This window comes from Lepidochelys olivacea, assembly GCF_965140295.1.
Source record: "Lepidochelys olivacea isolate rLepOli2 genome assembly, chromosome: 1".
NCBI classification, from domain to species: Eukaryota; Metazoa; Chordata; order Testudines; family Cheloniidae; genus Lepidochelys; species Lepidochelys olivacea.
The window spans coordinates 178,759,535-178,774,350 of NC_140411.1; the positions used below are offsets into that span (position 1 = coordinate 178,759,535).

General features: G+C 40.2%; 1 protein-coding gene across 1 annotated transcript in view; it reads left to right on the forward strand.

Moving 5' to 3' along the window:
* SAMSN1 (SAM domain, SH3 domain and nuclear localization signals 1) overlaps positions 1–14,816 on the forward strand; it is a 120,148-nt gene that overhangs the window by 42,528 nt on the left and 62,804 nt on the right. Inside the window, exons 6-9 of the mRNA XM_084633339.1 lie at positions 382–458; positions 3,695–3,763; positions 8,482–8,608; positions 9,896–10,272. Coding sequence (XP_084489465.1) covers positions 382–458; positions 3,695–3,763; positions 8,482–8,608; positions 9,896–10,272 — 650 coding nt within the window. The remainder of the gene's footprint in view (positions 1–381; positions 459–3,694; positions 3,764–8,481; positions 8,609–9,895; positions 10,273–14,816) is intronic.

Consider the following 14,816-nt stretch of genomic DNA (forward strand, 5'->3'; position numbering starts at 1 on the left):
AAATAGATCCTGGATTGCAAAAATCGTTTTTACTGAGGTCAATAATTTCAGTATAAATATTTCATACTCTGAAGCTGCAAAATAGTGACTGATGCTGCTTGGTAGGGTTTCTGAATTAGTAAACTGAGGAGTTAAGTACACACGAAACAACAAACATTAATGGATTTTATTTATGTAAGCTATTTTGCCAGTTTCCTCTTTAGTCTTCAAATCATCTTTATAATGCAATAAAGTGTGCATTTAAGTGATGTGAAATTAACTTTGGAGGGTCAAAAAATAGCTAAATACATTTAGCGAGTTTCAGACCTTATATTGCCTGGAAACAAGTAACACTATGGACTTCCTCATAATTATGTAGGTAAATGCCTTATCTTTTTCCAGAGCACAATGAAGATTTTCCTATTGCTGGTAGGATACACTTACTGCAAGGAAAAAAGATAGAAGAAACCACATGTCAGGTAAAAGAAATATGTTATCCATTCAGCATCTAATACTCTGTCCACAGAAGTAGCATATTTCCTATATCTATTTGATTTTATAATTGATGTGCATCTGTATTTGGGAAGTAGAATTTCAAGGAAGAATCAGATGATGATTTGTGTTACATACCACTTTCATTATGCAAACCATATGCATTTTAATGCTTTACAGACTTGTTTTTCAAAGTGACTAGGTATCTGTTAAATTAGTACATTGGAATTTTATCTGACAAGACCTATGCTAAGTGCTTAGAACAATCTGGTACTCTCCACATTGGTGTATGTGTCCTAATGCTTTCTGAATTTATATAAACATGTACTGTCTCTCCTGACACTCCTCTTCATAAGACTACATTAATTAGCCCACTAGTATGAGCAATTAAGGAAGTCTGACCCTTGGGCCTGCATAATAATAACATAAAAGTAGTTAATGACCTGTCATCAGCTGGTGCAAGGTGAGAAGCAGAGTAGCACAGGAGGAATAAGTGTAGCTAGTGTTGGCTCAGGAGTCACAAGAACGTTTTTTCCCCCACTTTTATTTCACTTCCAACCAAGAATTTCCCTTCCACTGTTTTCACTTAAAGGGCCAGATCCTCATTAGATGTACATTGGCTTAGCTCCCTTGACTTCAATGGAATTATGCCAGCTTGCACAAGCTTGAGGATCTGGCCCAAAATATTCCAAAGCATGTAACATAAGCAAGAACTTACAAACCTGTGATTTCAGTAGATTTCTTTTTTCATCACTGTATTGCATCTGAATGCCAACAATAAACACTGGAAGGCTCCTACGTGAGCTTTCTCCACTGTGAGTAAACCCTACAAGGAACAGTCCTGTTGGTTCTGGAATGCTACTCTTAAAAGGAACGAGCATCCTAGTTGCAATCTCCCACCCTGAGGGCAGCGGGGAAGGTACAAAGAGCAGGTCAGATATCACAGAGCACGTGCTCTGCTCAGCTCCCATGGTAGATCAGAGATGACACATTACAGTGAGTAGAAGTCAAGGTGTCCATGGGAAGGAGAGGGAGATGGGTGACTGGAAAACTGCTTTGGTCCTGGCTTCAGAGCCCCTTCTGTGGCAATATTGTTGGCAGAGGGAGTGGGTCTTTATTCCAGCAGCTCCCACAAAAAGCAGGTATGGAGGGTGAGGGGATTGGCTCCTTTTCCCCTTAGTTTCTCTCTTGGCTTCCTGTTCTCTTCCTCCCTCTCTTGCTGCTAAGTATTAGGAAGCTTCCCTGGTCTCTGCTATCCCTCATCAGTGCCCCAGGATTTGGGGTGTGCTCCACAATTCTCCCTCTCCTCTTGTTCCCATCAGTTTGTGGGATCTATGGTGCTGTTTCCCTACCACAGAGGAGCAGCCACAGGGGTGTCTCTTGTTTCTTCATAACAGCCGTGTTAGTCTGTATTCGCAAAAAGAAAAGGAGTACTTGTGGCACCTTAGAGACTAACCAATTTATTTGAGCATAAGCTTTCGTGAGCTACAGCTTATACTCAAATAAATTGGTTAGTCTCTAAGGTGCCACAAGTACTCCTTTTCTTGTTTCTTCCTGGATGGATTCCTAGGGGCTCCTTCTCAGGCATCAGAACAAGAGAAAAGATTTATTTTTGCTTTGAGCCCAGGAGTCTCCTCGAGGTCTTTGAAACACCACAAAAAACTCTGGCCAACTACTTTAAAAATAGCCTCTAATTGGTCTGCCTCCATTTTTGTTTTGATCTCTCAAAGGAAGTTGGAGGGGCTGAGCACCTCTAAGTTTTGATGCTAGTTTGAGACCTGCAAGATGTGATTTTTTTTTCCAGAGGCTGATTTTGAAAATATTGGCCTTTTTATGGATTTCTTTTAGAAGAACACTTTTAGTGGACGCTTATTACCCCTGCCATCTGTGAGAGTGAGTGAGGCTCAGGGTAAAATTGATGTAATTGCCTTTTTAGGTCTCTGAAATGTTGTTCTCATAATTTTTCACTTCCACTTTCTGTCCAGGACCTGAACTGGAAGAGCCCAACATTGTGGGAATGGTGAATGGAATAAGCAAACATTTTATTATTTCTCTCTCAACTTTAAAAATAATCTAATGAACTTCTCTGAATGCTTTTAAAACTTAAACCCCTCCTCAGCATACAGCTTAATGCCTGATTTTATTCCAGGACTACATGTAAAGCCCTGAAAAAAGTGGCTTGCAAGGGAAATACAGTTTGAGGCTGAGCAGCATGAATGGCCCTGCAATAATTATAGCTTACTATAAAGAGTATCTCATGGAAGCTTTACTCTCAGCACTTATTTTCATATCCTTATACTTGTTTGTTCTTCTCTGGCAGCACTCACTTGGTGGCTCAAAGTGGTTGTAGCATATTGGGAAGGATATAAAATATGAAGTAATAGTTTTTGGGCTAATACATTTTCAAAAATGTTTCATGCCTCATTTCTCACATAAATTCTAAGGTTGCATTCAACCTTCAAAATGTCATTCATATTCATGAAGAAAAGAAGGCTAGCATTCATTACTTTCACTGATAAGCTATAAGAACTGTCAGGCTTGCCCACCAGGGACTGCATCAGTGTTTTCTCCATGATGTTCCTATCATGGGAACATTATAACCAGAGGAATCGTTTATGGACACATGATAAAAGCATGTGGTCTGTTCTTTTCTTACTTCATAGACCTCTGAGAATCCTTCTACTCCTTCTGCATTTTTAACCCTATTCAAACTCACACCCTCAAGGTTCTTCATTCTCACCCACTAGTCTTCCAGCTAAGGAGGCCTGACTGAGACACTCTTTGGGAATCTATTCGTCCCATTCCTACATCAGCTGGAGGAGTCATTGTTGAGAATAGTCTGGTGCTCTGTAGCATTCCCAACCCCTAACAGTCTGGAGAGTGGAGAATCAAGACCCGAGCATTCCAGCTGGCAATGTACAGCTCCGTCACTAGGTCAGTGGGCTAACCCCAGATTTGCTCATATATGCAATGATGCACCCAACATGTGATCGGCAGAAAGGGAAAATACTCTTAGTTCTGAGACAATCGATGAAATAAACACAACGCCAAATTGGCTTCTGACAGATCCAAAATGCTGAAGTGTCAGGATACAGTGTTTATACACACACAGTACAGCTTGGAGAGCTTGCATAGCTCTCACCGTTCTGTTTTACAACACTTGCTATTACATTCATGTTTTTTTCATATACTATCTATTGGGTTGTTTTCCCTTATGGTTAAGGTGATGACTTATGAACAGTGGATCCCACCTCGAGTTCACGGTCTGACTGAGCCCAGTAACAGTGAAATGGTGAGTTGTGATGAGAACTTTTGTATTTTTCCTCAGATGTGAGTGTTCTGCAAGAGTGGATAGGTTGACTATGATTTCTTTCACTGGATTTCTGATCCCAAAATTTTGAAAGCCCTCATTCCAGATCTACAGTATTAGTGACAGTCATTATATCCTTTATGGAAACAGAATTTCTAATTCCTGTTAGGTGTTCTTTCCTCATGGAACCACACATCTGTTGCTCCCACCATCAGCACTGCTTAGTTGGGCCAAATGGTAGGTTGAGGCTCAGGATTAAAATAGCAAGGTTGCTGAAAGGTCAGGGTTGAGTTTCATGAGCAGGTATGTGTGAAAGAATGTTTCTCAGTACTGCCTGCATCATTGCCGTAGTAACTTTCCTGAGCACTAAATTAACCCAATTTTCTTGATTTAAAAAATCAACATGTTTTGCGAATCAGTTCGACCATACAAATGCAGCAGCAAATGTTTTACCACAGCATAGAATTCACGTATTTATAGCCCATCTAGAAATGACATTGGAAACTACCAATACCTTCCAAAGAAATATTATAAAAATATTTCTCATAGTAAGATGATGATAATACTACAGACAGGAAGATAGGTTTATTCAGTCTCGTTATGTTTAGTTTGCATTTTTGCAAGGCTAATAACTGCTATGTAGTTGCATAGTTATTTGGGACCTGCAAACTAGTTTAGAAAATAATCACACAGGCCAGATTCTGCCATGCTTATTCATGCTGAGAAGTACCATGCTTCACAAGTAATCGGACTGAAACCAACATAGCTTCTCTCCAAATTAGGCGTTACTAAGAGTGAGTGAGGGTGTTAGGATCTGGCTGATAGTGCTGTTCACTTTTAATTCAAAATGCTGTTATATCACCAAATTAATCCTCCCAACAGCTCTGGGAGTAGAGCTGTCCACTGTATTTGTTGGGAATAATTTATTGTGCCAAATGTAGCCCTCTTTTCTGTTCACACATGTTTCATGAATAGACTTTTTAATGTTTCTAAATTTGTTATTCATTAGTGTTCAAACTGTGTATGCAAGTAAAATTCAGCTAATGGGTGGGTTGTTTACTTAGACTATTCATTACTTGTTATTTGTGGTGTGTGATTGCTCACCTAAATGACATAGTATTTCTGCATGACTAAAACTTGTTAAACTGGAGATTAATGAATATGCGTGTGTGCATAAAGGCTCTTTCTCAGAGGTATTTTTGGTGGGGAGAAAAAGCTATTCCCCAATGTTTGTGCGAACAAATACTCACCCTGAGGCACATTTGGGAACGGTGACTAGAAGGAGTCCCAAACGTGGTTGAAGTGAACAGCTGTTTGGAATTCAAACATCTGATTATGAACACTGTTTTTCAGTACTCACCCAGTGCTCTCTGTTAACTATTATCCTCATTTTAGGGAGGGAAAATGGAGAAAAGAGACTTCCTCAAGATCAAGTTGCATTATCATCAAAGCCAGTAGAACAAGTAGTTCTTGTCTCAGCAATCCTGAGCTGAGACTGCCTGGGGTGTTGATTCTTACTTAAAATAAGTACCCAGTAGAATCTTTGCCTTATACTGGAATCAAAACTTCAACATTTTTTTCACACCTTTACTTGGTGGTGGTGGCTGAGTGTTACAATGAAATGATAAAAAAACAGCCATGAGACTGCTGGTCTTGTATATTTGCCCACTCATCTGGAACAAGTAAGAACTAGAAATCTTACAGTATAGCCAACTCTCGTGAGATTCAGAGCTTCGGCAGCATAGTTAACTCCCGGTATAACTTGAGATTTACTCCTCACCCAACACCTGAGCACACGCAATAATCTCTAGCTTGAGTAAAGATCAAGCTAGCTGGTCCATCAGGGTGATGGGTTGGAGCTTGAATGCTGCCAAGATTCAAGCTAGTAATGCGGTAGGGACTCAACTTCAGTGTAATTTCGAGACTGAGACAATTCAGCTATGTTAGGATAAGCAGCCAAACATTTGGATTTGGATGCTTAGTCAAAGCAAAACTCCAGATCTTCTAAAGGCTCCCCTGCCACTAATAGATATTACAAGGTTATCTGTGTCCATACGAGATAGCTATTTTGTTTATTATTACTTTTAACTAACATTAGACACTCCCCAATAAGTGCTTTTTAAAAAACAAAAGAGGATTGCACTTTATCCATTAGTAAAATTATCTGAGTAGATTATGTGCCATTTTATCTTGCTGTCCCCTAAACATAAATCCCAGATCAGAACCCCAGATCAAAAATCCATGGGCCCGATTCTGCACTGCCCTTGTGTAGTCATTGACACCTGTGCAAAGTGAGTGCTTATCAGAGTTCTCCACTCATACACCAGTGTTAACACTCCCTCTGGCACATCCTTTGCAAAATAGATTCATGAGGTCCCAGACAGCGAGAGAATTAAATTCCATATTTCTACACTGTTGTGAACCAGAACCTGAATCTGAACATACTTGAGCTGTGGGGGCTTTGAAATCTGATTCAGAACTTGCCAAGTGTTTGAATTCGGCAAAAGACTTGCACTGAGAACTCAGGTCCAAAGTCTTTGACTTCTCACTGTATTTATCATGAGAGGCTCTAGGGCTGGGTTCTCAGCTGGAGTAAGCCAGCATAGTTCCACTGAAGTCCAGTGCTCGGGAGCTGGCTTCTAATGCCTATATTATATAGAATGTACAAATACTGAAACTCTTTTAATCTTTCAGACAGTGTTCTGATGAAATGTTTCTCTGAGTTATCCTTGGTTCAACACAATTTCTACTATTCTATTACATCTCAAGAGCCTGTTTAGTCTATAACTTTTTCTCCATTATATTTTTCAGTCCTTTAGCCCTGGCCATTTCTTATAAACTCCATGCAACTTGTGCACTGCAAGAGCTATAGTTTAGGTTGCAAATCAACTCTGATTAGAACTTGCTTGGGATTTAGTACTTTGTGGGTTTGCCAATGGCCACTATTTTCCAGCAGTGAAACAAAGTCACAATGCAGTACCTTCCTTAAAAACACCACTTGCCTTTCTGCTGTACATATACTGAGTGTTTATTTCTGCTTGCAGCACTTTCAGGGCTCAACACACCAATATCTGAACTGCTGACATCCACAGTGTGGAAATCTCTATTGACAAGCATTGTTAGGTTGATCTATTGAGCAGTATTTTTGAAATCGGAATTGAGTGTGTGTTGTGCCTCCTTTATGATGGATATTGTTGGATGCTACTCTGTACCACGTGGATGCTTGTACTGCATAAGTGCCTCATTCCTTGCACCAAAGTGAGAGCTGAAGGCATGCCAAATCTCTCAAATTCAGTTTTTAAGTAACCTTAATTAGACTGTGTGCATTAATTAGACTGTGCTGGCAGAAATGATGCAGACCCGACCTCCTCTTCTGTCTTTGTCTTGGCGTGGAGGATTATGCATATGAGGAAGCAGGAAGGAACTTTGATGTGTGACTTAACTGGTGGGGAGAGTTCAGTAAGGTCTGTGAATTACTTGCTGATAACATCAGCATCGGCAATTAATCATTTGTAATATTATGGAAGAGGTGTTGATATATTAGACTAAATTCTCTGCTGGTGTAAATGGGAGGCACTCCACTGAAGTCCATGGAGCTAGATCCATTTACACCAGCAGAGAATGTGCATTTAATTAGAAGATCATAGTTAGCTTTGTGCCAAAAATCCACCATTGTAAAACACAACCATTTGCAGTTTTACTCCTTTTAGTTATTTGTTTGCTGGTTCCCACTGGAAGGCAGTTATCACAGGTGCCATTTGACCATGGAAACAGCTCGCTTGCTACTGAAATAGAGAATTTCTGCACCCAACTCCAAAGAGAAAGTCAATGTTGCAGCTGGGACTAGAACTCAGGAGTTCCTGGCTCTCTATATGCCCTATGTTTGATCCACTCTATGACTGCATTATATAATAATATAGCCATTTATATTCATAAATACTGTTTAAATCCAAACTCTCTAATAGTTACACACATAGAGATGTTACTCAATACTAGAAGCCTTTGGAACCCAAACTTCTGGAGGATTGTTTGTGCCTAATAGGGTATTGTAATTGTTTTGTGGTGATGGAAAATGCCCAGTAAAAGTCTTATTTTCTGGATGATTTGAATTTAAGCTAGGAAGAGAAGAAAGGCTCCACTTTAGGGAAACATCCCTATTCAGGAAAGCACTTAAGCACAAGTCCAATGGCTCAACAGAGTTGAGATGTAAGCACATGTTAAAAGTTGAGCACATGTTTAAGTGCTGCCCTGAATAGGGAAGGATTTTAAGCCCATCCTTAAATGCTTGCTTGAATTGTGGTTTCAAAAGCAAGTGCTTTTGCCTGGTGATATTCATCAGTTTTGTGGAGGTTTCCACACCCTTCGGTATCATCACATATGATTTAAGGGCTCTGATATATGGGATCCACAAAGGTGAGCAGCACGCGCATGAATCTAGGGCTGATGGGTCTCCTGGCTTTCCTGTGAAGTTTTTTCTTGGGTTGCCCTCTTGTCATCACATATGTGACCTCAAACGTGCCACTCGAGACTCGCCTTCCAAAGCCATTGCGGAGATGATTAATCCTCATCTTGTTCACTGATCCAAAGTGCTTGACTATGATGCTGAACTTCCTTGCTTCTCAAAATAAACAATAGACCACCTGTGTAGTACATTATAATGTTTATTACTTATTCTCATTTTTATTTTGTGTTTCAATTAGGTTCCAGAATCAGACGATTATAAAGCTGAATCAATGGGAACATTAAAACGATTGCAGAAATTGGTCCGAACCAAGAAAGCCAGTATACATAGTATGGATGATGTCAAACATGTTTTGATACCTCTCAGTAAGTAAAGAACCATTTTAGTGTACTTGCATACATTTGGAAAATGTCACTTTACTGAAGAAAGCAATAAATTATCTTGCTTTGATCTATTTTTGAGTGCTTTCAGCAGATCACTGATCAGATTGTGTGGCCGTTCTTTGTCTAAAGTGAAAGCATTAGCATAGACCTATGGTGCATTTATGGATATGTCATTCAAAGTCTAGATGCTCTGTATCACACCTTAGATGCCATACCAAATGTCACTGCACTGCTATGATATCATAACAAAGGTGATACGTGGAACATTATTTCCCATTGCATCTGTTTATATTTAGTAATAAATACTGTTTCCTGCAACTGAAGAGGGGTTGGGGGGGGGTATCTTAAATAGCTGAGTAGAACACCCAGCTTGGGGCCATTGTGTTTTTTATGAAGTTTCACAGCTTTATCTCACATTTACATGAAGAAGGCAAAATGCACAGAAGAAAAGATGACGTTTATCAGTCCTTGAGTCAATGGCAGTCGGAGGTGCCAGAGAACACAACAATCTGTGGCACAAGAAGTAGGTTATTGTTGCAACACACCTGATTGCATCCCAATCCCAAACTTTGTATCCCAAAGTTGATGCCAAGCAGGTTTTCTAAAGCTGATGCTGAACCCAGGTTATTTTCAAGTGCTTTCACAAGATCAGATTGTGTAGCTGTTCTTTGTCTAAAGTGCAAGCATCGGTGTGGACATATGGTGTATTTATGTATAGGATTATTTTGAAACTAATCCCAGCAAAATGAATTGAGACCATTTAATGAACTGCTGCCCCAGCTGAATCAGTGATGCTGTAAAACCACATGAGGAAATTCAGGGTTCAGCAGCTACTCTGAGATTTTCATGCATAGCCTATGAGTAGGTGAATTATTCAGGAAAATATTCTGGTCTCTGTCAATTTGTCTCCTAAACCAAACTCACACATTGTGTGAGTATTGCATCATAATGATGTTTGTATAATGAAGTCACCATATTCAATGCAGAAATTACCATTATAATGGCCCTCTGGAACCAGCAAAATTCTCCAGGCTTCTGAGGGAGCAGCAAGACATTTTATCAAATGGAAAATAAATCCTGCTTTGGACAGAGTCATTAACCTATTAATCAGTCTTTTCCATCTCTCTAATTGCCGTTATTCTTTGAGTTTACAGAGTTTTTGATTGCTTTCAGTATATACAACTCATTGGGCAGCATTTCAAATGGGAGCAAATACTCTGACTGCAAATGCAACAGGTTGTAAAAAGAAAATCTTTTACATTTTTAAAGATCCACCTCAAGACTCCTGTCTCTCTGAAGAGGAGGAGGAAGCACTGATTTCCTGCATGAAACTAACCAAGTCCCAGGAAAAGAAGGTCTGGAAAGACAATGCTAGGCGAAAGGAAGAAACTGATACTAAAGCAGATTTTATTTCTGCTTCTTTGGGAAGATCTTATACTTCCAGATTGAGCAATACAGGAAATATTTCCATCCATTCAGAAACTGAATTTCAGCTATGGAGTGACTGGAAGCCCTTTCCCAATAATCAGCTCTGCCCATGTGATTTCGTGATCTCAAAAATAGAAAAGTGGGAAAATTGTACTTCTTGTTCTCATCATCCGCATCTTACTTGCTCCGTCACTGATGTGGATCTTCCATATTCATGGGTAAGTGGTTTCCTTTACAATTAAATATGTCAGCAGTGGAAACTTATTGAACATCAATTTAAGAGTCGCTTGAATTTAGCACATGGTTATCAAAAGCAAAATAATGAGGGGGGAAATTCAAAAGGTCAAATTCAGATCTGATGTGAACAGATGAACTCCATTTGAGTTGCATCCACTTACACCAAGTGTGGATTTGGTCCAGGATATACAACTTGCAACAACATAAATACCAGTGGTGTAGTGTTTGAATATTTTACACCACCATGTGATCTACCAGGGTGTTTAAACTTAGGATCTTTCTATATGTCTGTACAACAGTATATTGGATTCTTCAGACAATCTCATACGGCGTGATCCAAAGCCCACTGAAGTCAATGGGAGCCTTTCTATTGACTTAATGGGCTTTGGGTCAGGCCTTTAGCAGTCACTGTAATGAGCTCCAGAATTCTATCCAGAGGACTATCAGCAAGCGGTGCAATTGCCAGCGGTCATGTTTGTGCCCTTTGTATCAGGAGGGACCTGATTTTGAGGAAACTTTTGTGGCTCTCAGGGATTCATGCAGCCAATGCTAGAGATGCAGAGTTTGATCTCCATTTGGAATAAGCTTTTTTTAAAAAAAGATTGTTTTAAGGGTTGTTTAAGGCTGCAAAGGCCCAGAGTGTGCCTGTATTGCACGGGGATGGAATGGTGCAGGGAGCCTTCCCTTCCCTTCACTGCTCAAATTTCAGCACCTGCACTTTCCACAGAGCAGGGATTGTTCCCTGCTAGCATCTACTGAGCTACTAGTTGCTGGAAGAGCTGCTGGGAAGAACCAGACGGTGGCCTCTAACCCTCACTGCACCATGCCCATTTACTCATATTGTACTCGGGGTAGAGTCTGGTTCTCAATGTGCAGTGAACACAGCCCTGCGGGAGCAGAGGCTGCTGCTGCCATCCGCTGATGCAGTGGCCAGAGGGACACCCAGGTAACTGAAATGTTAGATCAAAGACTTCAGCCTTGTTTTGGATTATATTGAAGACAATGTGAGGTTTTCTTTAATACATTTTTTGTTGGGAATGCTGTAGACATGCCTCACTTAATGTGAACATACCTGGAAACATCAGTGTCCTTTCAAAAAATTCTGTCTAGCTTTTCACACAAACACTGTGGTGGTGGTGGTATTCTTTACCCCAGTGAGATTTGTTCAGCCAGGGTCAAGGTCAAGTGCCAGCAAAAGTTGTTTTTGATTTCAGTTTTTGCGGGGGGGTTGTTATTGAGCCATCTGCTTTCTTAATTAATAGTTTTCTCCCTGATTTTAATTTATCTTTGTGGGCTTAGACTCTTTAGATTCAGATTATAGAAGAGAGTGAGACATCTCATTCTCTCCATCTGCATCCTACCAACTGGCTCAGAAAAAGATTACAAGGATTAGATTTTCGGTTTTGCTTTTCAAGAATTAATAGACTCCAGGAGTGGCTGTTTTGCATGTGAAGGGATCAGATTTAGGGGATGATGTGGAGGGCAATTTTGATGTAGATTTATCTATAACAGTAAAAATAGTGTATTTGAAAATATTGCCTTCAACCCAACTTATAGTTAAGGAGTTTTTATTTTATTGGCTTGGCTTGGCTAATATTCTCCGGCCTTTGGTCAAGTGTGAGGTGGAACAGACAGACTGAAGTAATTGTAGTCCTAAAATAGATGTGGTTGTGCCCTGCTTTAATGGGGCAAGAGGAGGGGAAGGGGAACACTCTACATGCAAGACTAAGTTTCCAGGACTCGTTTCAAATAAACATGCTGTCTCTGATCTAGTTTGGGGACAGGAGAGCACCTACATTTTAGGTTGGATGCAGTGTCATCCAACAACGCCTTGGATATGTATGCAAACTTGGGGACCTCAGCTTTACTTAAATCATGAATGGTTGGTGCCTAATTAAATAGTGGCCTTATTAGTCAGCATGAAAGACAGACATGAATCTCAATCTGACACCCTGCCTTCCTGAGAGATAATGAACAAAAAAACCGAATGGAACCAAGACTAACTCACTCCAGGTCTTCTCTTCTGAGTACTTCTCCTGCATTGTCTCTTCCTACCCACTACCTCAAGTTTCAAAACTAAGTGCCCCTCTTCCCAATTCTTCTCATCCCCAATGCATGGCAACATGATTGTATCTTCTCAGCCATTTTAAGATGGCTTCAAAGTGCTACAACTAGGTGCCAGAATAAGCAACTCTAGGACTGACTGCAAAGGGTACTCATCTGCTGTCACAGCAAATCTGTACCTCACTGACCCATTCTATCCACTGAGTTCTCTCACAACCACTAAATCATAGAGAAACCCCAACCACATGGAACCCCTCAGACTCCTCTAGCTAAACTTTCCCCTGCCCTTCCTAATTCAATCCATAGTAGAAGCATGCCTTCCTCCAATTCTTTCCTCTGTGGGTGTCAGAGAGAGAGAGAGAGAGAACTAGGATCTCATGTACTGTCTCCAGCTTTATTATTATATGAAGGCTTCTGGAGGCTTATTATGTAGCATCGGAGCACTTTCAGATTTCAGTTCTGTAACAACGTAATATACAACCACATGGATGAATAGCTTCATTATCAGTCTATAGCTAAAGCACCATCTGTGCCTCTTCCACATGAATTAACTTAGACACAAAGTGTTTTTCTGCATTGTTTACCCATTGAAAATATAATGGGAAATAGAGCAAAATTTTGCTGGGGAAAACACATCACCTTTGTAGCTTTTTGGAATCTCAGATGGTTTCTGTGTGCAATTATTGATATCAGCGTGCGTCCCTGGAAAGATTCTATTCATAGAATCTATTATTCCTTCCTCCTTAAGCAAAAGTATAGTATATTGCAAAAATTAAAAGGTACCTATAGACACAGAAACTACTTTACTGCATGCAACACTACTTCAAAGTGTGTCGAGTACAGAAATGACTGTTACAGCCCAGTGTTAAACACTGTAATGTTAAGTATCAGCTGAAAAACAGGGTGGAAAAATGATCAGATGCCAGTTTAATAAGCACTTGACCTTTACGAGGGTGCTGGTTCCTTTTTTTTTTTGGTCTCTCGCTCTTTCTCAAGCGATTCCACCAGGAAAAGACTATGTCAATTGTTTGTGGCTTAGATTTTTCTGAACACTTTGTGAATTACTAGAAACTCTTCTTGTGCTATTTATAATTTTGAAATCTTGCTCTCCAGACAGGGAAATAGTGTATTTAGAAGTGTCACGTCCGGAAAGCAGTGATCATAGCACTAGGGCTAACCTCCAGTTGTTAAAAAAAACAAAAGTGTTTTTGTTTGGTATTTTTTAACATAGTCCCATACACTGTATTCAGTACAGGATAAAATAATTGCTTTACAAAATATGTTATACTATTTATTTATAGAAGTATTTTGATCTTGGACTTGGACAAAACAGTAGCCCAGGTATTTCTTTGAAGTATATCCTTCTAATGTCACACTTGCGCTACTAATATATTCTTGTATGGGTAACCTTTATAAGATACTGTAATTGACCATCATGTGGGGTGCTATCATGAGTATTGTGGTTTACCAAAAGTTTTCAGACAGCTGTGTGGCTAGCCTACTGTGACCGGGTCCCTGGGGTGAAACCTGGACTGTGGGACTGCTGAGCCCTCTATCCCACCAGCCTGGGCTGGCCCTCACACTGTGATGCTGATGTTACGTTACAAGCCTCTGGCAGGCACTGCACTTACACAGCCATCCACAGGCAGGGACATACCCTACTATGTCACATGAATGATCTCCCAGCCACTCATGAACCAACAATAAAGAGACACCAGGCAATCCCCCTCACTCCTCAGTCCCGCACTCCAGAACTGTATCATCTTGCACTGGTCAGAAGCCTGGCCAGTATAAGTTCATTACCCAGTCTGCCCCTCCCTCAATATGGAGAGGACACACACTAGCCTTTGTAAACTGAGCTGAGATTTCCCATGCACTTCAACCAAAAGACACTGTTTTAGGTAAAATATAAAACAAATTTATAAACTACAGAAAGATAGATTTTAAGTGATTATAAGTGGTAGGCTTAAAGGTCAAAGTTAGTTACCTTAGGAAATAAAAATAGAAACATGCATTCTAAATCCTAAACTCTTAGTCTAAGAAAGAGTTGAATTATACAGCTTTTCTCACCCTGACAGATGGTACAAGCAGGTTACAGTTTCTCAGTACACAGACTGGGACTCTTTTCCAGCCTGGGACCAAACTTAGATATTGTTACTATTTTATTATACTATTTACTATTTTATTATATGATTAATTTGAAGGGAAGCTTCTTCATATACTTTCCCCTTATACTATAGACTAAGTTTCTCAAAGTTTGAGGCTGCTTTCCCTCCTGTGCACCCCTGGCAACCTCTGGCCTTTCTTCTCCCACGACCAGTTCTACTGGTCACCACGGCCACTTTCCAGCATCTGTCCTGAGCCTTTGTTAGCAATACTATGTAGTTGCACAGCTGTTTCTCTGCTGACCTGCTTTCCTTCTCAGCCCTGCTCACAGCCACTACCTTGGCCTAGCTCTCCC